General features: G+C 36.9%; 3 protein-coding genes across 5 annotated transcripts; all 3 read right to left on the bottom strand.

The window, feature by feature from the left end:
- Positions 1-304: 304 nt before the first annotated feature.
- On the bottom strand, positions 305-25,927 carry LOC109859507. Of its 3 annotated transcripts, XM_020437841.1 has the most exons (7): positions 25,870-25,927; positions 25,698-25,807; positions 25,374-25,597; positions 24,058-24,163; positions 4,571-4,680; positions 3,974-4,251; positions 305-1,186 (listed from the first exon to the last, which is right to left on the bottom strand). In XM_020437841.1, the coding sequence occupies exons 6-7, from the start codon at positions 4,203-4,205 to the stop codon at positions 381-383; spliced, it is 1,038 nt and encodes a 345-aa protein (XP_020293430.1). In that variant the 5' UTR covers positions 4,206-4,251; positions 4,571-4,680; positions 24,058-24,163; positions 25,374-25,597; positions 25,698-25,807; positions 25,870-25,927; the 3' UTR covers positions 305-380. The 3 variants fall into 3 exon arrangements, with proteins under 3 accessions (XP_020293430.1, XP_020293432.1, XP_020293433.1); XM_020437843.1 differs by having other exon boundaries at positions 4,567-4,680; positions 25,374-25,807; XM_020437844.1 differs by lacking the exons at positions 3,974-4,251; positions 4,571-4,680; positions 24,058-24,163; ... (1 more) ...; positions 25,698-25,807; positions 25,870-25,927 and adding an exon at positions 2,020-2,173.
- On the bottom strand, positions 7,230-9,310 carry LOC109859509. Its single transcript, XM_020437846.1, has 6 exons — positions 9,181-9,310; positions 8,712-8,853; positions 8,446-8,589; positions 8,193-8,344; positions 7,371-7,653; positions 7,230-7,265 (listed from the first exon to the last, which is right to left on the bottom strand). The coding sequence occupies exons 1-5, from the start codon at positions 9,246-9,248 to the stop codon at positions 7,440-7,442; spliced, it is 720 nt and encodes a 239-aa protein (XP_020293435.1). The 5' UTR covers positions 9,249-9,310; the 3' UTR covers positions 7,230-7,265; positions 7,371-7,439.
- LOC109859508 lies at positions 11,022-13,827 on the bottom strand. The gene is made up of 5 exons (XM_020437845.1): positions 13,512-13,827; positions 13,132-13,270; positions 11,917-12,045; positions 11,661-11,812; positions 11,022-11,562 (listed from the first exon to the last, which is right to left on the bottom strand). The coding sequence occupies exons 1-5, from the start codon at positions 13,610-13,612 to the stop codon at positions 11,328-11,330; spliced, it is 756 nt and encodes a 251-aa protein (XP_020293434.1). The 5' UTR covers positions 13,613-13,827; the 3' UTR covers positions 11,022-11,327.
- Positions 25,928-25,982: the final 55 nt, after the last annotated feature.

Below are 25,982 nucleotides of genomic sequence, written 5' to 3'. Positions count from 1 at the left end.
GAAATAATATTACATTTGTTTCGTGTGTTTACACATTAATATGATTATTATCTTTAAAATTTTACCTCTCTTTTCTCGTTCCCCGAATGAATTCCTCGACAAAGATCATTTATCGCACGCGGTAGTTGGTAGTTTCGATAACTTTTAAGCTAGAATTACAGTTGTGGATAGGTAGAATCTACAGGATGTTGATGAATGGGATGGAAATGATGTATCATTTCACAACACGGATTCGGGTAGGAAGAACGCGCGCAAATACTACAAAAATGTGGCACGGCAACGTGTTATTGAAAAAATACGATCTTATTTTTATTTTCTAGTAAAATTATAATTATCCTTACGCCTATTAAAAATGAATTTTAAACCACGACGAACCGTCGTCAGCCGAAGTTATAGGCGTTGTCGCTGGTGCCTTCAGGTGTGCAATTCTGCAGCAGCGACGCTGGATTCGACATTTCGCTGACATCTCCGCCAACGACACCGTTGCCGCCATTACCAGACCGCGGAGGCTTCACGTCTTGTCCCTGTGAAGATGCGTCATAAACACCGCGATTTGTATGCGGCTGATGTTGATTCTGCGAGTTGATCTCGTTGTAGACAAGCTCTTGGATCTTAAGTCGAACGAACATCTGACGGTCGAGCGGCAAGCTTCTCAGAGGATTTCGAACACTCATAAGGAAATGATAGGTATCGTCCTCGTCCTCGGGACCTATCGCCAGCCTTTTCTGTAGCTCATATCGCTTCCGACCGTCTACTTCTGCGCAGTAATCGTTGTCGATTGTCTCCATCAACATCCGTTTCCGGCCTAGTACTTGGTCCAGTTTCGGCGGTGGTATCAATTGATGCAGACCGTCGTTGTTGGACAGTAACGACTGGCAGGAGTCGCCGTCCAGGTCGTCGAACTGCGTCTCCTCGTGACCCTCGAGGATATCGATCTGCGGTTCGATCTGCGTGCCATCCGGTGACGAACGCATCCCGATTGTTGCGCCTACGCAATTTTGCGACAAGGCGCAACCGATCACTCTGGAGTTCATTTGGTCCCGCAGGAAGAACAGACTCTTAAACCAGACCCATTTGGAGTCGTGTTCGGTGCCGCCGATGCCGTCGCACTTACCCCGGTAGGTTTTCTTCAGCTCGTTCCGGAAGTTGTCGCGCAGGTGTTTCCACTTGGACTTGGCGACGTCCGCTGCAACATACAAAGTGGCGACCGCGTGGTTTTACAGCGGTTGTTGACGGGGACAGTTTTTCTCCCGAAAAGAAACAATTTATAGTTGAACCCTTTCTCGATCAAAGTGATTCATTTTTTCTCGAAATTTACAGAATATAAAACAATTATAATATAAGAAATGTAATGTGAGTTTATAATTATTGAATACAGAAGAAAGATATATATAAAAACAGAAAATATAAATCAAGTAAAATCTCTTGAAAACTTTTATGGGAGATTTTTCAATATAAACTAAAACAAATATATCGATAAATATATTAGCGTATTTAACATATGCGAGATAAAATCGCGTTTGAAAAAACTTCATCAGCTTGTCGCGTAAGTATATACGGTGCGACCTGGCGGCGATTTGCTCGAACTAGGAGCCTATCTTTCCGGTCGGCGTTTCGTCTTACGAAGCGCAGAGCTATCGACCTTCCAGCGAGCGGCCCGTGTTCACGTCTAATCGGCCGGTTGGTGAGTTGTCAGGCCCATTCGATTTCTCATCGTCTTTACCGACGCGTCTCTTTCTTTCGATTTCGACGACCTTCCTCCGAGATTTGAGCTGCGCGCATACCGCATAACTCGAGCTTATATCTCGAGCGACCTCGCGGGGTCGCAAAACCTGCGAATACAATGTAACGACCAATCGACTCGTATCCAGCGCACCCCACCCACCCACCGGGTGACCAACCAATCGAGCTAGCGATCTGGCCATCCACACGCGCACGTGCGCGCATACAAATACACGTTATGAGTATGAACGTGTGGCAAGGACGAGAAACACGCGGGTAGGAGAGCATCGTACTCACTCGACACCTCGCAAGACCGCGCAATCTCCCGCCACATCTTCAGTATGACGTCGCGATTGTGATAGTTGACATTCTTCTGGTCCCAGATCGCGGGCCTCGCGCGCACCTCGTTTATCAGCCGCTGGAGGTCCATCGTCATCGCGCTCCTACGTCCGCCGGCAGCGTTGCATCGCCGAGGCGAGCGTTTGCCGGCGCGTCGATTGAGAAGCGTGACGCCGGCTGTGCCGACGGAGGAGGCGGCCGCACGCGCGCCGCTTCCTCCGACGCGTAGCTGGGCTTTTCCGCTGCCGGTGGTGTGCTGCTCGGCGAGGAGGCGGCTCCTCGGTTTATCGACCTGCGCCGCCGCCGAGTCTGTCCCCGCGGTGGTTGCGCTCGCGGTGGTGGAGGCGGCGGTGGCGGCGGCGGCGTCAGCGTCGGGCTCGAGGACGACGACGTCGCCGGCGGCTGTTCCTTCGGCAGCTGTGTCCTCGGTTACGGCGGTGTCACCGCTCGGCGTGGTAGCGACGGCGACGCCGGGCGCGTCGTCGTTGGTCGTAGCTGACCGCTGTAGTCTCCTCTTCTTCCTCTTGCGTCTGACGACGCGGCAGGTGGTGGCGGCGGTCGACGAAGTGGTGGAAGTAGTGGTACAACTTGTGACAACAGCAGTGGCAGCGGTGGCAGCGTTGCTCGCGGCGAAGCCGAGCCGAGCGGACGAGCGCAAGCGAGACGAATCCAGGGCTATATCCTCGTCGAATCTTGCGCGCGTATAGTCCATGCACGCGCGCGGGGCCAGCAGAAACGATACGGAGCACACACGCGCGAGGAAGCAAAACCGACGGTTTTGTTGAAAAAGCTTACGAGACGAGGTTTCACGACGAACGTTACAGCAACGACTCTTGTTCTCGCAAACGCCGAGCCGTTCAAGAAGAGAGCACGAGAAGATGAGCGAAGCGAGTACAAGCGGACACAACGCGCACGCACGCACGCACACACACGCTCCAGCGGTGTGCTGCTACTCGCTCTACGCTGTACTCGCGCGCGTCGCGAGTCTTCGGCTCCGCTCGACCTCGGCTCTCGGCACCGCTCGGTTCCGCTCGGCGCGGCTCGACTCAATACGATTCGACTTAGCGCGTCTCCGCTCGGCTCCGCGACAACTCGCTCGGCCAACACGCTCGGGCAACGCGCGCGAGAGAGAGAGAGAGTGAGAGCGCACGTAGGAAGGGGCAGGTGGAAAGGAGCGCGGATTGACGCCGAGCGAGTAAACCACCACCGGCTCGGTAAGCGCATCGCGCGCAGGGGCGGAGATACGCGCGAGTTGTCCCGGAGCGGGTAACAGACGGTTTTACCAGCTTGCAATGTCGGAGTATTAATTCAAGTGCTACTATCTGACGAGGTTGCGAACACATTGCTTAGCGAAAGTGGTGGAAACTATTTTCATTAATTGTATAGCAATAGCAATACCGTCTGAAGGAATTGCCACTTGACATAAATTCATCAACTCGTAATTGCGATGTTATTCTCTCTCTGTTGTTCTATACACACTACCGCGCGGAACTTTATTAAAAGGGGTGTTACTTACTCCGTGAAGAACTATTATTATATTATATATAGGTACGCAATAACGGAAAGAGAGAAGAAGCTTCTTTGCTTCTCTCGAGAGAAGTAAAATGTCTTAACTTTATATCTCTGTTATTGACAGACTTTTCGCTCTTTACTCTTTTATTCGGAGCATCGCCTAGAGGCTCTCAACATTTTCTCTGTTTCTAAAACTAATTAGGCAACAATTTGATTAGTGACTTCGCAACTTTCTTACACGGGAATATTTGTTACGGATTTAAATACTGTTTTATCGTTTGTTATATTATCAAGTTACTTTGATCATTTTCATTCTAGGTTTTTCTTTGTCCAAGAAAATTTCCGCTCGCGGACACGCAAGAGTAAGACACGTTTGTCATTGTGTCGAAAATGAATGCACCTTGATGCGCGTCCGTTACTGAATGGGCAGCTGCAGTCGCGTCATCCGCTGCGAACGCGGCGTATCCGCTTTGCTCGGCTTTATCGCGAATCCGCGTCGTACCGCGCCGCGTTGCGCTGCGCTGAAACGAAACGAACACGCTCGTCGTCTGCTCGTTAGCGTGACTCCGCTCGGCTCTGCTCGATCTGGCTCGGCTCCACTCGGTTGGCCTCGGCCTCGACATGTCCAGCATCAAGCTTGCAATTTGGCTCTGGAATCTCTCTTAGCCGCGATTTTATCTTTGGCATAAAAAAAAACTGACATAAATATATAAGTCAAACTTCTTTTAGAAAGAAAAACATATTATTTTCAAGTTGCGTGCGTTGATGTAGTTTCTTGTTAGAATTACAGCTGAAGCGCACGTTGTTACAAGATAAGCTTAATAGTATCTTAAGTTTGAATACTGCTATTGAATTATTATGGACCAACTTCAGCACGTCCCACAACTACGCGCACAACTTGCGATGTAGCATCTGTTCAAATACGATTAATTTTGTTTATTAATAGGCGCTTTCGCGCGCGCGGTTGACTTACGAAGTTGAAGCGTTTCTCACCAACCTTGCTCCATACGCTCTCGCCTCATGATTCTCATTTCTATTAATAGTCACGTCTCACACAATCGCGAGGTATCCAAGGATCACTGAAGCGAAGGATTCGTCGAATTGTGTCTGAAAAAAAAAAAAAATATTTGTAATATGTTTATCTACAGAGAGAAATACACGAAATTGTTTTCTATTTTTTAAATGCCGCACACACACACACACACACACAAAAGGAGATTTCTGTGCATTTTTACATCTTGACAATATGAAATTTACTGAGATTTGCTACCTAGCATATTGTGGAATTGCGACTCGCGCAAAGGAAAAATTAATTTTCTCTTCGAACTCGACTCTCTTCTACTCTACGCGGTATCAGCAGTTTCATAGAAAGTTCATCGCGTGTAATTTGATCGTGTGAGTTTATGTTCTCGTGTGCAATTCTACAGTCTAAAGCTTTATCTCCGCGTTTCGTCGCATTTCCCGTGTCTCTTCATATGCGCATTCGACGCGCCACGACCTAATCAGCGTCCAACTTGAAGTAATCTGTCGACGTGTGTCATATCGGTTTCTGCCTAGTCGGCAAACACAAAGAGAGAAACTGAACGAAGGGAGAACATTTTTGCCAGTTATATCCGCCCTTGTCTCTGCGAAAAGTTTATAATATAATAATTGTGTACGTAGTCCGGACGTTAAGCAAGTTCAAAATCCATATTGTGTCATGTAAACATACTGTATGTGTACCACACAGCATGAGTTTAGGATAAAGTTAACTCATCGCTATGAGAAAATTCAAACTCACCAACTGCGCAATTTATTATTACAAAAAAAAAAAAAGTATCATTGTCTTTTAAAGCCTACAACGTTCAAGACGCTTTTTAATAAAAATAATAATTAATGATTCTCAAATTGTTTAATCGAGAATTTAATAAAATCTCGTAATATATGTAATATATTAATATATACCAAAACTCATCGTAAAACGAACTCGTTCTGACAAGTTTTCGATAAATCCGTGACCATATGCATTCAGTTGTGCCGAGATATATGTATCAGCGATATTTGCGATAGAGAAGAGAGCTGGCAATACAGTTAATAATCCTTCGGCACGCAGGTATCACGATCAATAGACAGCGACGTTCGATACAAGGTACGCAAAGACGAACAATAATAGGTTGCTCTCGGCGCACTGTGTATTGAGCATCTGCGATACGATATAAACCCGATATGCCTTGGAATCATTGACATAATGCAAGTACGAGACTGGTTGTGCCACGCGGCTTATCCTTCACGAAGTATCGAACCGTCTTGAGTTTAGATAGAACGCAGAAAAGCGGCAGTAATATCTTGATACATCTACATCATATTATTTACAATTTAAGTAATAAATCAGATTCAAAATATAATAAAATTTTCAGATATAATTTTGCATAAAATTTTTATATAAAAATATTGTGTTATCTGGAAAATTTTTAAATCAATTTCTTAATGAAATAGAGAGATTATATAATAATCAAAGTGCTTTGCTCCAAGCACTTTGATTATTATATATACGTTAATTAAATATTAATAAAATTTACGCATTGATATATACGAAGAACTAGTGCATCTGATATCAGGCACCTGGGAAAAGGCAACCATCGTCGCATGAGCGTGTTAACGTGTAATCACGCAGTAGGTGTCAGAAAGAGAGATAAAGAGAGAAGAGAGAGAGAGAGAAATCACATGACATTATCTTTCAGTATTAAATTAATTCCCGCCACCAGCAGTGAGTATTTAAATATAATCAGAAGCTAAACTTAATACGTTAAAATTAACATATTAATTAAATTAATTCATGTATTCACAAACTATTCGTTGCGCTTGGGATATAAGACATTAACTTCCATTAAAAGTTTGAGTTAGTAATTAGAAATCAGAGAGCATCAATTGACAACTATATAGACACAACAAGACAAAATGGAATACACACAGGATATTAGTGCGCCAGTACTATATACACCAGATACTACCTGGCATATCGGGAGGCAAGGCTATCGATCGCCCGGTCATGTTCACGATATCCGCAATGTCGTGTTGTGTGTATAAACAAGTTTACCGTGCGCTTCTCTCACGATATCCCCAGAGACCATCCCGTAGATTTTCATGTAGCTATCTCTATGCAGATTGCACTATCGCTCCTCGCGTCTGATATCGACGCCTCTAAGACGCACGTGTCAGGGAAACCCGGGCAAGTTTAATAAGATTAAGTGGCACTAGCGCGCGCCAAGTTGTGGCTTAACAATGTTGTAAGTAATGCATATTGATCGTCACTTTAGGTGGGTCTCTTGCCTATTTACCGCCTGCCTTATCGTCGTACAGCTCACTATCGTTTGTGAATATGCGAAATATGTCACAAAATATTCTGTTTCAGCATTATGTGCAAATTTCGTGCTGTATCTTTTTTTACATGTTTTTTTGAAGAGTTTTCAGTTACTTTTTATTTATCTTGATAAGTATATCTATATTCAAAAAATATTGTTTTGCGAGAGATCAGATTATCGAGAGGAAAATCAAATTGATTGTTCAACAGTCATATTGTCGAATATTCAAGATAACGATTAAGGAGTTCGCATGTTCTGTAAAATAAAAATAATTCACGCAAAAATATTTTATATGCGTATATTTATTAAGTGTAAGTAAATAACAACAAATAAAACTTATTCGAGTTTAATCTGAAACAAAAAGTAAATTATATTTTAATAAAATATTTGCATAAATCGATATTAGTAAAGATAAGATAAATATGTCAAAACAGGCTCATAGGCTTAAAAACTTACTCGTTGTCATTTTTTCATTTTAGAGAAACGAGTAAATATTCAATAAAGCCACAAAGATTGACGGGATTGTTATTCGGCACTTTTGAGCCACTCTTCTATGAGCTTTATGCGATCTGGTCGCGGTAACTGTTCGTTCCATTCGGCTATTTTAACACCGAGAATAAGCATAGCGCGATCTTCAATGCCAACCAATACACATTTTCGGAAAACCTTTGTGACCATTTTAGTCAGAGCATTTACAATGCGATCCAAAAGATTTCCCTCAAATTTAATGTCAAATTTCCTGCGAAAGGCAAAAATTAATAAAAAAATTGTCACATTTTTACGTAAGTAAGTTTTTAGTACTCCTGTGCAAATTGTAAATTAAAACACATTTGCAAATTATATACACGCAAGAATATATGTAATATATACGTAATAAAAATTTTTTAATTTAAATGTGAGACGAGAAATATATTAAAAGTAAGAGTATGAAATCAGCCGATAAGAATTAACAAATTATGTTTACACGAATAATTTCTGTTGGTTTGCGAATAATCTATCGTTATCAATACTTATACTTCTAGATGTGAAACTCTGATAATTCTTCTTTTGTTTCCCTATTGTACATCTGTTTATCGCATGAATTTATCACCGCAGGCAAAACAATTCATTGCGGCGCTATCATCACCAATCGACAGAAATGATGCATGACAACTGATAAATCACAGCTTTCAATATTACGTGATCGTGTTGATTCTTTCGATTTCATGTGTCATTTTTCAGTATATTCAGACATGCGTAAAACGTAAACGAGAAAAATAAGAGATAATATTTTCTTACCTGATCGCTGAAAAATTGAGAGAATTGAGATTTATATAGTAATTCTCTAAGTCAAGTTCGATGTTGACGTTAACGTCAAGGTCGTAAAAACGACCGTACACGTCACCTTGCCTCTTATATAACAAGTGTTGCAGAGAATATTCATAATTAAACTAGAATTATAAGAATGAGATAATACGTGCGCGGAACATTCGTTTCATATAATTCCAATTCATTAATTTTAATCAATTAACACTTGTTTTGATTAGCTTACGTCTAAAACGTCAAATCCTACATTCATATCTAAGGTCAAACGTTTATTTTTGTAAATTGCATGAACATTGTTGCTTCGTTTTAATCTTGATAAGTTTTGCAACCATCCGTTCTTGAAATCAATGTTCCCTTTACTTTTTCCAGGCTAAAAGAGTTATTAAAAAATAAAACGTATTAGGACTTCAAGAAATGTTACGTGTATATATATATTATTAAAGCTGGTAAATAATTTATGAAAATAAAAACACATTGATCGAGAAATCGTACCAATTTTGGAAAAATATATTCGGAAAAGTCGACGAGTGGTGTAGGATCCAATCCATTGTTCAAAATAAATTTACGAATGAACGGTAATAATTCATCAACTGCTTTATCAATATTTACCCATTTTCCTTCGACTGAAGAAAACCTACGCAATAAAATGATTTTGCATTTCTTAGACTGTTCTACGGTCACAGCTTATTTAAACAAAATTAACTCATAGTGTGTATGTATTTTTAATTTTAATATCAAGAATTTAAACATTAAGAGAGAGTTTTTCTATTTTAAGAAACAAGAATTCTAGAAAATATTATTTTACCCTGTTATTGTAAGTTAAGATCAAGTTTTGCGTTATAAAGATATGAAGATATCAAGTTTGCATAAAGTAAGATATAGTTACAAAAATAAAATAACAATAATAAACTGACAAAATTGTATAAAATTATGAGAAATTGTGGAATATTTTTAAACTTACGAAGGTATATCAGCGTACGTCACGGCTATCACCGCGAGAAGAAAAGCAATTTGAATTTGACCAGCCATTATTACGATACAAAGCTAACTTCTATAATGATCTCATTACAGTAGAACTCCCCAAAATGTATTTTTTCCTTCATCGTTTTTCCCACCACTAAGTTACAACCGAAACCGTTCTAGCGCTTATGCAATAAGTCTTTGCACATGCGTGAGTTAAAGAGTGAAGGAAAAGGGGAAGTATACGTTTTGTGGGAGGTTGTACTATATTAGCATTCTTCTACTACAGGAATGAGCATATAATATCGATATATCTACAATATCAATATTATTCTTTCGATACTTGATAATGTAATATCGATTAAGAATAAACATCGACAGAAAAATATCGATATTTGTATCATGTGATATATTAAAAGCAAATATCAATAATCAATATACATCAAATCGAAGATTTCGGTATTGTATAATATTAGAACGAAAATATTGTTAGAGCATAAATACGTAAATTGTACATAATTTAATATATATAATGTACTTTAATTTGTTTGCATATAATTTAGTTAAAAATACTACATTATCAAATATCGAAAGAATAATATCGATATTGTAGAATAATATCGATGTTATATGCTTATTCTTATTCTCTCTATACTACTTGAATTATGCGTCTTATCAATTAATTATTTAAACGATAGAAGAATAAGAACTTTAGTGATATCGTAATTTATATACAAAAATCCATGTTTCGCGAAGTGCGCGTTTTGGAGCCGAATGTATCGCATCTATCGTTGCCTCTTTTCTGCGTTGCCAATTGATTGGTTGGTTGATCGAGTCGAATCGAATCGGTAAGATCAAGAGAGTAAAAAATGAAAAGCGATTTTGAGACAGGTCGTCGTATATGTAGAGAAAATTAAAAACGTAACTAAAGTCACATGACATGAAAGAGTAGAAAAACAACACGTGAAAATAACGTGACTGTAATTTATATTATATATAACATTAAATAATACATATTATATATATATATATATACATATAATTTATTATATATATATAATATTATACTTTATAGTGTATTATATGTATTATATACATACTACAGTAATGTCACTGACTTCCGCCGTGCGACTTTGGCGGGGTCACTGACCTCGGCTGCGCGGCCTTGACGGGGTCATTGACCTCGGCCGCGCGGCCTTGGCGGGGCACTGACCTCGGCCGCGCGGCCTTGGTGGGGGGAGGGTCACTGACCCCGGTCACGCGACCGCGGCGGGGTCAATGACCTCGATCGCGCGACTGCGGTGGAGTCACTGACCTCGGCCGCGCGACCGCGGCGGTGTTACTGACTTTAGTCACGTGTTGTTTTTCCACTTCTCTCTCTCACTATTTTTTGAGTTTGATTTTCATGCGTTATTTCTGAAATTTCTCATATTTGTATTATATGGTTTATAAGACGTATATACTATCTGTCATCGCAGTGACAGGTTGTGTTCACTGACAACACGTTAAACAAAAATAACAATAGCATGCGCGTAGCGCGCGCTTGTGTTGTGCTAGTATGATTTAAAAACAAGTAGTAATTTTGCACTTTAACATTAGTAATTATGCAATTAATAATAATTATGTATTTTGATTAATAACGCGGTAGCAGATAGCTGCATTAGACTGTGCTCTATTTAGATTACGTAAAATTTAATAAAAACAAGTTTTTGATGATAGAATAAATTCACAGTATTAAAAAATGGAATATAAATAAATTGAATATAAATATAAATAAATATAAAATTAAATTTCCAAATAAATATACACAAACACACAATTTTATCAAGTTCTTTAGTTATATATATATCTGTATTTATCAATAACATAGTACAAATTATATATCACTCAGGTCTAAAAAACATCACACATACATCGTACATACACGCACAAAAAACCATTATTTCGTTTAATAATAAAACTGTGATGCTTTTTGAGGTTGAAATCCAATTATTAAAAAACAGATAAATAGAAGCAAGATACACCCCGGTGATCTATATTGTTTCTATTGTCTGTTTCCTATTAATGTTTATTTAATTCTAACTTAATGTTTATTTAATTCTAATTCATGATTTCCTAATTTGATTTTTGACGGTTTTGCAGAGCAATTTAAAACTTTTTCAACATTTTCCACATATTCAAAGTACTAATTATTAGAGATGGTGATACTTTCGGAGCAGTTTTAGAATTTATTCCATCAAAATATTTTTGGATTTCACTTCTAGCTTCTTGTTCAACGCTGTTCATGATCGTGTTCTTGAAGTATGGAATTATAAAATTGACAATAGCTGTCTTGATCCAACTCACTGCTCCGTTTTCATCTTGAACTTTCACCTTAATGGAACTACGATCAAATTAAATAATTGAAAAGAGAATATGCGGTAAAAACAGCTATATAAAGATTGTGTTTATAATATTTGCTATATTAATAAAAACTATTACCCGACAGTTTCTAACTTTAGTTTGTCAAGAACTAGAGTATAGTTAGTCGTATGGTATGTAACGCTAATTTTAGCGTGCACGTCTGCCACCGTGATTACAATACCGCCCAGGAAATCGAAAATGCCCACATCAAGGGTGTACTTATACTGTCCCTAAATATAAAAAAAAATGTTGTTTTCACAATAAATTTTTATTCGTACTTTTCTGATTTTTTGGCAAAATTATAATAAGTAGTCAAAAAACTTGATCAAATTACCTCCAAATCATTGAATTTAAAACTAGCATTCATCGCTATTTGGTCTTCGTAATTTAAAATAACATTGCCACAACGCTTTATAGCAGATAAATGGTTCAATATTCCCGAATATAAAACGAGATCGGCTTTCTAAAACATTTGAGTAATTTTTGAAGTTTGCAACAAGTTTAACTAAAAATAAATTGACTAGATTAATGATAACTCTCGGTAAACAATACGGTAAACAATATATGTGTAATATGGGAATCGCAATTAAACCAAGTAATTTCTCAGAAGTATACATTATATATCAGTACATTTTATCACAGTAGTTCATCGCTAGTTGTTGCCGCGATTATGTTATCTGAGACAAACACGAGACGTATTTCAACGCATTTTTTTTTTATCAGCGCTGTTTTATAAACAAACTCTTTTTTAAATTTACTGTACTGTAATGAAGTTACGAAAACTTTATTACGCGGGCGCGTAAACTTTGACACGAGATCTTCTGACGGATACGATATTGCTGGTACGGAACATAAACTTGTTTTGTTGAACGAAAAATTGAGGAACTTTATAGAGACATAAATAATAGTCTCAGAACGCGAAATATCCGCGGTAAAAATTGTGTTGGACGTGACATTGAACTTGTGCTGAAACGCGCTTCTACCGAGTGAAGCCTTGGTTTCACTCTCGTTCAAGTTCAAAGCTGCGTGTGATAGCCTTCGAAGCGTCAAAAATGAAATCAGTGAAAACACTGCGCAAAGAATGACCTCGGCGTTTGACCGTAATCCACGTCAACTCAAGGTTCGCGAGCGAGTGTCATCCCAGGGATTCACTCTCGCTCTCGTTCAAGGCCCAATTCTTCGGTCTCGCTTTCTACGGCCCCGAGAAGTTGTACGTGCGTACACTTTTGTGTCTCGCTGACCTCATATCTCGTGGATTGACCCTGAAATCTAGCTTTCTCCTAATTTTCGAAATGATCTCACTCGTGATTTTAAAGAAAACACAAACGTTTATCGTAATAACGACTTTGTTACGTGAACAACCGATTTTTTCTTGACATTTATTAACTTAATACTAAATTTTTTTACGAGATATGCGCGTGATTCAATCACTGTTTACTAGAGAATAAAGAAATTTAATATAATATTAATTATAATTAATTTAAAAATGTTCTTTTTTCAAGAGACAAAAAATAATTAACACGAACAACGTTTAAAAAACATCACGTACCTTCCACAATTTTGTTTCAACGCGTGGAAGAATGAGCGGATCTAATCCATGATCGATAATCAATTGTGAAATTTCAGGATTAAAACGATCCACGAGATCATTTATGTTGACATTCAGATATTGAGGTTCGATATCATCACTGCAACGATTACGTTATTTGCATGTTATATTTTTTTATACGCAAAGTACAGTAATATTAAACTAAAATATTAATCATAATAATTCTTCAAACAAAATAATAAAATAATATGATAGTATAAAGATTAGCGGTAGAAATGATGTTATTTCTGTCTAGAAATAGTACTGTTTATAATAATAAGATAATGTAAAACAGATTATATGAACGATATTACATATACAATACGATTACTAATACTTACAGAAGTTTTAGCTCGGCTGAAGCCAGAGCAAGGAACGTTAATCCAATATAAATTAATTTCATGGCGTTTATTACACGACTACGTTTATACACTATGATCATGTCCCTTTTATAAAATTGAACGGAATTTGAGATTTCAGATTTATCAACCCAGTTTGTACATTGTTAATCTTGTTATCAATCACAAAAAAATTTTTAATCTTATTTTATCATTAAATTGCTTCAAAGTAGAAAATCAAACAAAGAAAGATAAATGACATTATCAAACACATCTAAATATGTGTATAGAGTTAACTCTCAATCTCCGATCATAGATCGTTTTCGTCCGGATCAAAACTACTTTCTGGAATTTCTAGAAGACTTGAGCAGGTAGCAATATCTATTAGGTATGTAAAAAAAGTTTATGGTAGGGCTAACCTGTATGCGCAGAACAGAACAACGTGCTACGTCAGTTCTGTTCTGAATGCCATCAAAATCTGCTGCAGACGTTTTTGACCCATGATATAAATAAAAATGACTTTTCGTCACAAAACGCATTTTTCTTAAAAAATATGAATTACAACTTTATGTTTCACTAAATTTAACAATGGTTTCTTAAAATAGATTGTTTCAAGTATATACACGAATTTTTTCAGATTTTTTTTACACATATTTAATATTTTTCAAAGGCCCAAGATGAAAACGACCCATGATCGGAAAATTAAGGTGTCAAAAAGAACATCGGGGATTGAGAGTTAATATTATTTGTCATCTAAACTATTTATTTAGTATAGTGTCATTTGTTTAGTATAAAAAAATCCATTTTAGAGTTCTTAATAAGTAATAGTTTAATAGAAGTAGTTAAAATATATATAATTTTTATAAATACATAAGAATTAAAAATGTCACACACACACACACACACACAGTATCTGTTTTTTTTTTATTTGGTTACTTTTTACTATCTTTATCTTAATCTTTTGTCAGATATTATTTGCCCGGCCTTAACACCAAATCAAATATTATTTGTCAGATAATTCGTTATATATGTAATTATTGTGTTGATATATTACTAGTACGTAAAATGAGATAAAGTCGATTTCTGTGTCGAAGAGAAGTTCATTATCGACACTGAGAACTCACATCGTTACGTGGCGCTCTCTGTGTTGCGAGTCTCGATATATGTATGTAATACATCGAATAATAAAATCTACATTATCAATTGTATACATAAATGTAAAATTGTCTTGAAACGATGTATTTCAAAACTTCTTTGCAATCGATTTTACCAAGTCAGCTTTTGCAAATTAGGCAAAATTTGAGAAAACTTTGCAAATAGAAATGCCAACTTGACATATGACTTTTTCAACCTTTAGAACTTCAAAAGAATGCTATCTTATAAATTTTATTTTTTTCCAAAACATCCAAGTAGAGGTTCATAAAAGAAACTTCAAGATAAATTCTGTATATTACGCGATACGCGCGCACATCAGAAAATAAAACGCGTATAATACCAAGAAACAAATTATCTCTCTCTTAACTATTATTGTCTTGCTTACATTAGCTTTACGTGTGCTAATACGAGTGCCATGATACAATAACAATTTCGCAATTGTTGTTTACGTCAAAATGTCACGAGATCAGTTAACAACAGTTCTGTTCATTCTTCATATTCATATACGTAGTTTTTTACTTCTTTAAATACCTGGCACAAGCGTCGCGCAACGCACTAAAGGAAATAGTCACGAGTGAAAAACAATCTTGTTTGTCGACCCTGGAGTAGATTCGTCCTCGAAAAATTAGTTACGTACGGACCAATCGCAGCCCGAGAAACGGTGGGTGTACGCTATGACGTCTGACTATACGTCTTAATTGCAAAATCTGATGCGTATGAGCGTGCGCAAATACGAAAAGCTAACGTAACTGGAACTTAATCTATAACTGTACACATACACACACATTTGAAGATATAATCTGTTTTGAAATCAACCAACCGGAATATTATGGTAATGTGACACTTCGATTGGATGTCATTGCTTCAAGTTCTCCACCGTAACATTTCAATAACGTACAGTAGATGTGTATCGCGTTACAACATCTAATCAGCATTTAGTGTTTACGCCGGAGCTATGGTACATTGTTACAAGCTTTTGTATGTGTACATACATATACACACACAGAATTAAAATCGACATTAATGTTTTCGGATTAAAAAAATCAAACGTGGATTTCGCTTACGCTACTTTAGAAAAAGAATTTTTTAAGCGACGATAAACAAAACCAGTTCGAAGAAGAAAATGTTAAAACAACACGAAGAAAAGGAAATCGTGTGGCCGGCGAACAATCAAGGCCCCATTGTGTGGAGCAGGAGGTCGCGCGCGAGGAAGAAGGCAGGGAGGTATACACGTTGCTTTCTCCTTCTGCGGTTGAACAAGCGCGGTCGTTGAAGGGAAACCGCGAACGCGAGCTTTTGTTACTCCATTTTCGCCTTCATTCTCGCACATAAAAGCCACGGATATATGGTTGCCTATTACACACATACATGCATATCGCACTCCCGCGTGATGACCAGGTCGGCGACCTCTCGCAAACGATCTCTCGTCTTGTGACGTAACGCAGCCATCTGTGCTGTAGCTTAAAGGAATATCTCGAGAAAGTCTCGATGCTGCGCTCTTGGGGAGAAAGGGTTATATGAATAAAACTGTTGTTGCAGAAGTAAACCTGACAAAACGTAAAATTCATTTAGCGTTCCGAAAAGAAAAAGCGTTTTTTTAAAAGACTTAACCATAGTTGACATTTCGCAATTATAGACATTAAGATTTGAAGAAAATGAAAAGAAGAAATCGAATTTTGATGTAATAATATATTAAAATATAATGATGTAATTTTGATGAGTAATAATGAAGTTAACACGTGACGATTTTGGATGATTTCATTTTTAACTAAATATAGAGCAACATAATACGATAAAATGATAAAATACGAGTGATATTTTCGTCATATCAAGATCAGAAACTTTGAGAATGAGCAATTTGATATTTCATGTGATTACTGTTCAAATACACAAACGCTTCTTCTTATCTGTCGACAAAATTGTTAATATCCGAATTATGTTTTTTTGTCTCTGTGTTTTGTTCAGAAATTTATCATCGACTTTTATCTGCTTTTACGTGATAACGTTTACACATTGCGAATTTTCACTTATGTAGTGATATTTTTTAGTTTGCGATATCTTACGAAAACATTATCGCGAAAATATATAAAAAGCATGTTGTTATATATTTCCTGCAAATTTGATTATCGGAAATAAACGCTAAATAAGCAACCAACACGTGTTTTTCCCATCAGATGTGATGACTTATGTTGTGATTGCGAGAATTATACATCGAAGATAATGAGAGAGACTGCTTTGTTCGGCACTACGTGATATAAATATTGACCTTTGACATTTTATATCTACCCCTAGGAAATAGAGCGATGTCAATGTACTGTTTTAATTAATTATCACGATGACGCGTATAAAATAAAATAAAAAAACACTCACAAGCTAACACAGTTTTAATGTAATATATGCGCGTTGTCTTTCTTAACCTTCTGAGGCTGAGCGTCGACCTTAGTCGACGGCTGCCGAATGTATTTGTACGGCCGAACATCGACTATAGTCGACAATTGTCGAAAGCATTCGATTGTTTACGTTCTTTAGTCTGAACACTTTGTTGTAGGTAGTTTTTGTATCAACTCTTGTGTTTATCAATTTCTCAATTTATACGTTTGCTTGCGGCTCGCGGCTAGTCAAGTGACGTTACGCGACGGACGAGCACCGTACCGAAAGGGTTAATAAATTAGGTTTTGAAAATCTCATATGTCTTTTCACACATAAACACGTTAATCGTGTAATATTATCACGTGTTTCTCGAATAAAATAACAAAAATATTTTAAATAAACATCATAATATAAACATCTTCTGTTAAAGCTATCAAAACGACAAAGATAAAATACATCAATACGACGATAACAAAATACAAAAGAAAGATTTAATAATTGCACGATAATTCTAAGAAATATTGTTTTATTTTTTTTGAACGCAATATCGTTTTTCTTTGCGCGACAAAATAATTGTGCATAAATTGAAAAAAAAAAAAACATCTTAATGACACAACAAGATTGATGATACGTAATAAACGATCTATAGACTAATCACTGATTAATAGCGTGATCAGTCATCCACGTAAGTGATTTTTGGCCACCACGTGGCCTGATCGCGCGACGTCGTCGATCTAGGCCAACGATCGTGATCAGTTTGCTTTCTTTCTTCTCCTACATTGAGGTAAAAGAGGCTCGACTGCTGGTCCGAGACGTGCCGACCAATCGCCGAGTTTCTTGTGACTAGTAAAACACATCGCGTGGTTTCGCCACTCACGCATTATGTACAGAGTGACACATCGTACGTGAATGACGCGACTTTGTCTATGTGACTCTTTTCGCACGCACACATATATACTGTTTTGTATAATTTTGAAGAATAATCATGTGTGAATACTGTACACACACAATTATAATAGATTTGTCTGATGCAAGAAATAAGAAAACTGGAAAATTTACGGTGCATTTTATAAATCATTCAAAAATATCAGAAATTTAGAAAAAAAATTATTTACTCAATCCCACTGTTATATACATTTTAAGAATATTGTTCAATATGTTCAATATTAAAAAAAAAGTTGACTCTCTCTAATGTAAATTATAATAATGCAATCACACAAGTCGAAAACATCATTAACTTGCATATGTATGATGCGTACATCTTTTTCGAACACCCTGTACGCGGCGTAGTATATATTCTCAGAAGTTCCCGTCACAAGACGAATAAACTTTGGACCGCGCTAGCCTATAGTTTCAGTTTGTTTCAATCGCTCAAGTGAGGTGGACGTGTTTCTTGCGCACGGCTCGCCTTTCTTTACACGTACTTCTATTACACATACACCTATTGTGGTGGTATTTACGTGGGATACTGATTGCCGCGCGCGGACCTGTTCGTGACAATAAACTTGCTGTTCTTCAGTCAAGCACAGCTGTTCGAGCAGAGTTGATTGTCTTTTATTTGCCTTGACAGCAAATCCAGTGTGTTAAAACAGATTTCGCGAATTGTCGCCCGCGACGAGTTCTGTCACACACCACGTGTTCGCTGACAATATTCACGTGTTGCTTATTATTGTTGGGTTCCAGATTTTTCTCAAGGTAAGTTTCATTCTTTTGTCTTATTATTAAAAAAAATCATTGTTTCTGATTTAATATTTTAGAAAGTTAAGTGAAAAAGTGAATTTTACATATAAACTATAAATTATTATATCACTGGATAAACAAAGTGTATTTTGTTTAGTTTTACAAAAGGTCTTCATAAAGTTTTTTAAAATACGGTTGAGAAATGACTTGTATATATTTTTAGGACGCGTATATATTTTTTATGTATGATCAAATATGTATACTTATCTACTAAAATCATATTTGCATATCTACAAAAAGTTACACAAGAGAAATCAGTCGGATGTCACTCAAATGGTCAAAATAAAAAATTTTTGTCATAACCGAAACACTCATCGAGAGATTCGAACTCGTTGTTTCATCAGATGATATTCGACATATGTTAATTCAATGGTGTTCACAGGAAAAGTCCATGACTCACAGAAAACATGTTTACACGCAACTGTATAATCAACAATGTTGACATTCGCGATAATTATTTCGTCGCCACACCTAATAGATAATGACGCAAATTTAGCAAAACACTTTTCAAAGTTGTTGTTTGTTTATGCCAAGATATATACTTCTGCGAAGTATCTCGAGTAACAAAACAAATATTATTGTGCATGTAAATGTTAAACATTGAGTATGTAAATATGTTAAACTTTTCTCGTAATTTGTTTTTTATTTGTCTGATTTTACTTAGTATCACGAACGATTATATTCATTGCGATGAGTTCGGAGTAACAATATGCAAAACATGTAGCATGTGAAAAAAACGTCAAAATAACACGTAGATATACTGTGACATAATCAGACAAGATAAAAGAAAAACATTCTAAAAAATACGAACTTTCTTGTGAATGCCTCTATTGCATAATATTCTTCTTGCTTGCGTGTGCGGTATGACAGAGTTTCGAAGACATTTCTATAGGTTTGTATTTCCTGCTCTTATTTCGACGCGCACTGTATCAGCGAAGCTCAAGGCTGGCAAGAGAGAGATGCGCCAAACTTTATACTTGAAAAGTCTGGCTTACTTAAGAAGATGTATTCGGCACAAATAAATTTCAAAGTGAAAAAATTGTACTAACATACAAACTCGGAAAAAAATAATTTATACTACACGCGTAACGTCTAACAATTTACAAATATTTATCGACTTTTTATTTATATAAATATTTATAATGTAGACGTTCTCTCTCACTCTTCAAAAAACATTTTTACGAACTCCAAAGTTTATTCATCGAGAAGTTAAAAAATATTTCACACGAAACGGATTATAGGACTGATATTGCGTCTAGAAATTTTCGCGTTATCGATTATCTGGCTTTACTGCAACGAAAACAAAGTTTTCTTATTTTTTGCGCGAAATCGATCGACTCGAACATTTTCATCGCGCGATGAAAATAGTCGCAACCTTGCAATTGTGCATTCATTGCCAGGTCCATGGTCAAACGAATTCACATGGACGAACGCCAGCCGACGGATTGTCTCTTCCGCGGTTCTTATATGTTCCATTTTTGAATCGTTAGTCATCGATGTCGGACACGCGTATTCATTTAAATCTGAAAAACAACCGGTCACAAGATCCGATATATTTTCTTACGCGGAATACGTAGATGCACGCAATTACTTGATCAACGAAAAACAAGTTATGTCCTATCTAGTAACCTAGATTACGTAGATATCGGAAAAAGAGCAAGAAGTGTTGTATATCTTAATACGCGTATAATATTAAGAGCACGGCGTTTCAGATAGTATTAATCAAATGAGAAATTCTGTGGAAATGATGTCGTGGTAGAAAATCTACCTGTTCATTTGTTTGAGAAATTAAAACAATTGCAGTTGAATACTGACGCGGAACAATGAACGAAAGTGTATGTAAGCGATTAATATTACCTTGTTGATTGTTTTGCAAGCTTTTTTATATCAATGATCTTAGACAGTTACATTGCAATTGTCTGGATTTTCTCGCAAAGCACAATTGCAAAGATAACTTAATCGTTATTACGTGACGTTTATTATACAGCCAATATAAGTGTTTTTCGAAAATATCATTAAGAACTGACACTTCTAGCGTCACTTGATTGGATTACTTTCGTTACGTGTAGTACAACTCTCTCACTGTTCGTTTTTTATCATTGTGCACTCGCAGTGAATGCACTCGCTGTTATGCAAAACGCATGTAAACGTGCGTTGAATAACGTTACGCACATTTTCGTTAAAAAAGCAGAAAAATCGGTGAGAAAAATTTTGCTGAGAAAAAAAAATTGCACGTGTCTATCAGACAACATGTGCGACCGTGGAAAATGAACTCGTCGAAAAACTCGTTCGGTTAATCGAGTTTGTAATTTGCTCGCGTGTGCAATAGCGCACTGGGAGTGATGATTAATTATGAGAAAAAAAAATACCGATGACACAGTCAATCGTCGGTGTGTATTTGCAGAATGATCGTACGGGACAACGGTCGAACGAATTAATTTATACCGCATTATAGATATTTTGCAATCAAGATGATATTTCGTGTAACGTACGATGAGTCATGATTTTCTTGTTACAGATAATACAATCAGCATTTTTTATTTTTGTGAAGATTAGTTAGCAGAACGATAGACAATGAAATCTGTCTGTGATCTGTTATGTAGAAATAATAATTTTCAAAGTATTTGCAAATTTGCTTCAACAAGACGAAGCGCTAATTTAATGTCAATTGTCATGAGATTATTTTTTGCGATGTCTCATTTTATGTTGACACAAAAGATATGAACTTTGAACAGACTCTGACGGGTTTTTTGAAGATAAAAAAAGATATCTCTTAATTCGTAAATAACAAATGTCCAAACAATGATAACGTTCATATTATTCTCTTTTAAAAAAGGTTTTTATATAAACAAAACTGTTCTTCTCATTCTATGTAAAAATTTATAAAAACATTTATATAGAAGTATTTATATTTCATTTTTTTACGAGTATTATAAAACTATTTTATAGATTAATTTCATCTTTAGTGTAACATTGTTGTTGTTGCATTAACTAACATTTATGATCAAGTGGCAACTTTGAGAGCCGCTCATTCAAACAACTTTTCAACAACAATTTGCCGCGCATACGAGACTTCAAGGTTTTGGCTCGAAGCCTCGGAGCTTCACGAGATGTTTGGCTGTCGGCCTGACGTTTCGCGGTACTGTAATACGTAAGCTTGTGGCAAACAGACAGATTAAATTGCATAATAAAATCCGTCGGAAAACTTCGGTGGGGTCAATGTACCAGAGCATATAAATAAAATTAATCATTTGAGATTGCACCGAAGAGACGACTTAGGATATTTGCTGCTATCGGAAAATTAAAAAGTTCGTACATGTGACTAGTATAATTGTTGATTAAAAAAATTATTTGTCTATCTTTGTTACATTTGACGACACACGACAGATATCTTTGCTTCGGCAGTTGTCCAAGTGTTGAAATCTACATTTCGTTTCATCTCGGAGAATGCTCAAAAATATTTCGTCAAACCTCGACATGCTTTTAACGTCTATCTGCCATCGTAGAATACATTTGATTAGAAAAGAGAATTCTAAATATAAATCTCTATCGTAATTTTTTTTTTTTTTGCTTGTACGAACTATTTGCAACTACTGCGTGTTTGTGTGTATGTGCGCGCGCATTTTTTATATATCATTAAATTTCGAAATATTGATATTTGCACGCGCACAATCGATCGACGCGTTAGCGCAATTTGCTATTTATAAACATTAATAGGATTCAGGAGCTTCCATTGACGTGATAGACGTTAACGAGATTTACACCTGTCATGTCAGCGCTATGCGTTAACGAGAACATAAATAGAGAAACATTATATCGGAAAATTCCGAATGTACTGTACAATGTACAACTTCTAGAAAATATTGTATATCTTGACAGCAGTCCAACTGTTTATTATTTAAACAAATTCTAGAAGATGTAATTTGCATATTGTCGACTTTATGTAAACGCAAACCACGTGTTTAAGTGAATAAGTGACAAAACATCTTAAAATAAGAAAACTAAAATAAGAAAACTAAATAATTTTTTGCTTTATAAAACATTTAGCGGGATATCTAAGTTGAGAATCTCTATCAAACTTCTCATAGTCAGTAAAATGAATTTCTGTCGTCACTCGAACGCGAGTTTGCATATTTTCCACAAGAAAGAGAGAGAGAAAGCATAAATAACGCGCGCGCGCGCGCACGATAATAGCTAAACTCTCGGACAATTTCCAATCTCAAACTTTTAACTGCGCAAAACTCGTCTGTAGATAATGAATATAGTTACATAATTTACGTGCAGATAGTCTCAAACTGAGAGAAGGATTTTCGAAATTCCCACAATATGTTTTTTAATCTCAAGATTTTATGTGTATACGTCACACGTGTATTACTTTCACATATCAATACTTTTTTTTTTTTATAAGAAATAAATTTGAGTTTATTTGAGATAAAAAAAAAATCTTTATATCGGAATAATTAATATCTCGAAATTAAAAGTAAGAGATGATATAAGTCTCAGAAATTAAATAAAAAATCAAATTACTCGATTTAGACGCATGCGAGATAGATAACTTTTTGCCGAGATCTTGGAGACAAGATTGCATGAGAAGAAAGTTACACGTGCAATTTTGCAAGCGGTCTATAGAAATGATAAATAATCTGAACGTTACAAGCGCGAGCGCGGATACCGTCGCCACGGTGCGTTTCAACGTACGCCTGCACCTTCTCTTTTACGCAAGTCCCGTGTAAGAAAGCGACCGATCTTTTTTTACGCCGTTATTCGCCAACCGGAGATAAACTAGGTTCTCTTGTCTCGCAATAATGATTATCCCGTCTTTCGCGCACGCTCGACTTCGAATTACGGTTATTGACGCTTTTACGGCCGCTTTTTTTCCGCGTTTGCGTGTTACGCGCGCTCGCATTTCCTGTCTTCTTCAGACAACGCGACAATTCACTAATTGCCAATCAGTTTTACGTTAAATACAGAAGACATATCAATTTTACAAAATTTTCATTATTTTGCAATTTGTTTACGAATGACCGCGTACCGGGATGTTGCGATAAAATGGTCAGAGAATTTCAACAAATATAAAATGATGAACGTAATGCAACATGTAATATGTTCCACGTGTTTCTCAGAAAAACAAGAAAGTCGCTGTCAGTATATGAGAATGTGTGTGTCTGACAGATTAATTAAATAATCGTTACGTGGCACACACAAATCGTGAGTAGGCGTTTTCGACATAAGAAAACGTCTTCCGTCGAAAAATAATAAAATTTCTCTTTAATTTATCACTCACTGTAACCGCAGGACATTTCGGGGAGAACATTCGAGAAGCGACACTGCTTGCGCCGAAGGGACGTTCTCAAGGTTTACAGTTATCCGTTCCAGCGAAAACTCCTCCGCTGTAACAAAAAAAAAAAAAGACAATCATTAAAACCTTGACAATGTTAGCTACATATGCGGTGTAGCTAGTTGTACGCGTACATGTATGTTCGCTCGCGTCGGCGAACAAAGTACAACGTTCATCATCAAGTCTTTACGTGCACGCGAGCCGCCTACGCGCCGCGATACGACGATTCGATATTGGCTAAGACGAATAGAAAATGTTTGAAAACGCTTCATTTTTTCAGAAATGTGTCGTTTCTATTGTATAAATTATTACATGAGCGAAATGCATATATTTTTTGTAAGATATTTTTTGTAAGAGCGAAATTGGATATTGTCGAGATGTTTGGATTCAAAATGTGAACACAGAGCGAGAATACAAGAAGTATTTTCAGTATTTTCCAGAACAAAGAGAAAATAGAAATGGAATAAAGTAGACGGATATTAATGGAACGTAAAGTGCTCTTTGTGTGTGTTCCGTGTAAAAGTAGTCGTTGTATTATCAAGTTAGTTTTTGTCTCTGTGTAAGAAGCGAGAGAAAAAAAGTGCGTTATTTTTAATGAAGTATGATAAGACGAAAAAACGGAAATTATTTGTGCTATCGCGTCCGCTTTGTCTCACCTTTCAACAATTGTTAGTTTTTAACGCGTCGCTTATGTAAAGATCATAACATTAAAAAGAAAGACGTTATGTTTTTAACATGCTCATAACATGCTCATCTTGAACGAGAAGAACCTGTTATGTATGTGAAAAGACGTCTCACACACCTTGATGTACAAGGTAGATTCTTAAACATTCTTACAACTCTTGCGTAACTCGAAGGCATTCGAAGTTAAAAATTCGGAATTTTAAGCAACTCGCGCACTCGTTAAAGTTGTACATTTCACCTGCGAAATGAGATTCGCGATAAAAAAAAAACGTATTTCAACCTTTGTCGCAACTCCTTTAGCTAACGATAATAATAACGTAATATGGTCGCTGTTGCACAACTGCTGTTTGTTTCGAACGATCGTAAAACAATCAAACTTGTCTCGATCCTGGGTTTTTTTCAGGACGATTTCTCTGAATCTTTTCAAGATTCAGAGAGATCTAACCTGCAAACAGTTTAGAAAAAATATACATTTCGCCGTTGCGTAACACATGTGTTTTTCCGTTTGTTTGTCGCGTCTATTGGTAAACAAAGATGTTTCATAGACGATTCAAAATAAATTTATAATTCTTACCCACCAGTGATCGTTAATGGCGGAACTCGTCCGGTGATCTCTCATATTCGATTTCCGCAATGTGGGACTTTGATCGTTCGTGCCTTTATTGGATGGTCGAGACGCATCGCGTTATTGATCTTTAACCGTCTAGTCGAAACTTCCATCGAATACTTTGCGCAGAAGATGATGACTAACGAGATTGGCACGGTACGGTAAAACGACATCGCGTCGTTCGATCGATCCAATCTGACAAAACGAACTGACGTTAATGATTCGTCCGTTTGATTAATCGAATGTGAACTTAGCTGATGTCTCTAATCCCTAAGTAATCATAGACTACAAATACCTATAGCATCCATCCAATCGCATAGGTTATGGGACAACTTCAGGGACATTTCAAACAGCGAGTTTTCCATCTTCTGATCGTTTGCGACGCTGATTTTTCATGAAATAAAACTGTAAATCGAAAGATGTTGCTTCGAATTGCGTTTACTCGAAAGCACAGGTGTACATTTTACCTTTCTTTGTTCCAGGCGGTCGTCGTTGTCCGGTTTCGAAGCGCGCGCTAACCTCGCCGGCTGGATCACGTGATACCTCTCTCGTATCGACCGCTGCGTCAGCCACATTGCCG

The sequence above is a fragment of the Pseudomyrmex gracilis genome, unplaced genomic scaffold, assembly GCF_002006095.1.
Source record: "Pseudomyrmex gracilis isolate BER0280 unplaced genomic scaffold, ASM200609v1 scaffold_265, whole genome shotgun sequence".
Classification (NCBI taxonomy): domain Eukaryota; kingdom Metazoa; phylum Arthropoda; class Insecta; order Hymenoptera; family Formicidae; genus Pseudomyrmex; species Pseudomyrmex gracilis.
The sequence above is the reverse complement of the archived record's forward strand: the minus strand, read 5'-3'. Positions and strand labels throughout refer to the sequence as shown.

Excerpts from the sequence above, each read along its gene's own strand:
- LOC109859507 (XM_020437843.1), bottom strand. The coding sequence starts at position 4,205 with ATGCTGGACATGTCGAGGCCGAGGCCAACCGAGTGGAGCCGAGCCAGA. Across the intron at positions 1,187-3,973 it reads AGTAACGGACGCGCATCAAG|CGGACGTCGCCAAGTCCAAG; the intron begins GTGCATTCATTT and ends TGTATGTTGCAG.
- LOC109859509 (XM_020437846.1), bottom strand. The coding sequence starts at position 9,248 with ATGGCTGGTCAAATTCAAATTGCTTTTCTTCTCGCGGTGATAGCCGTG. Across the intron at positions 8,854-9,180 it reads ACGTACGCTGATATACCTTC|GTTTTCTTCAGTCGAAGGAA; the intron begins GTAAGTTTAAAA and ends TTTATTGCGTAG. Across the intron at positions 8,590-8,711 it reads AATATATTTTTCCAAAATTG|CCTGGAAAAAGTAAAGGGAA; the intron begins GTACGATTTCTC and ends TAACTCTTTTAG.
- LOC109859508 (XM_020437845.1), bottom strand. The coding sequence starts at position 13,612 with ATGATCATAGTGTATAAACGTAGTCGTGTAATAAACGCCATGAAATTA. Across the intron at positions 13,271-13,511 it reads TCAGCCGAGCTAAAACTTCT|TGATGATATCGAACCTCAAT; the intron begins GTAAGTATTAGT and ends TAATCGTTGCAG. Across the intron at positions 11,563-11,660 it reads CTAAAGTTAGAAACTGTCGG|TTCCATTAAGGTGAAAGTTC; the intron begins GTAATAGTTTTT and ends ATTTGATCGTAG.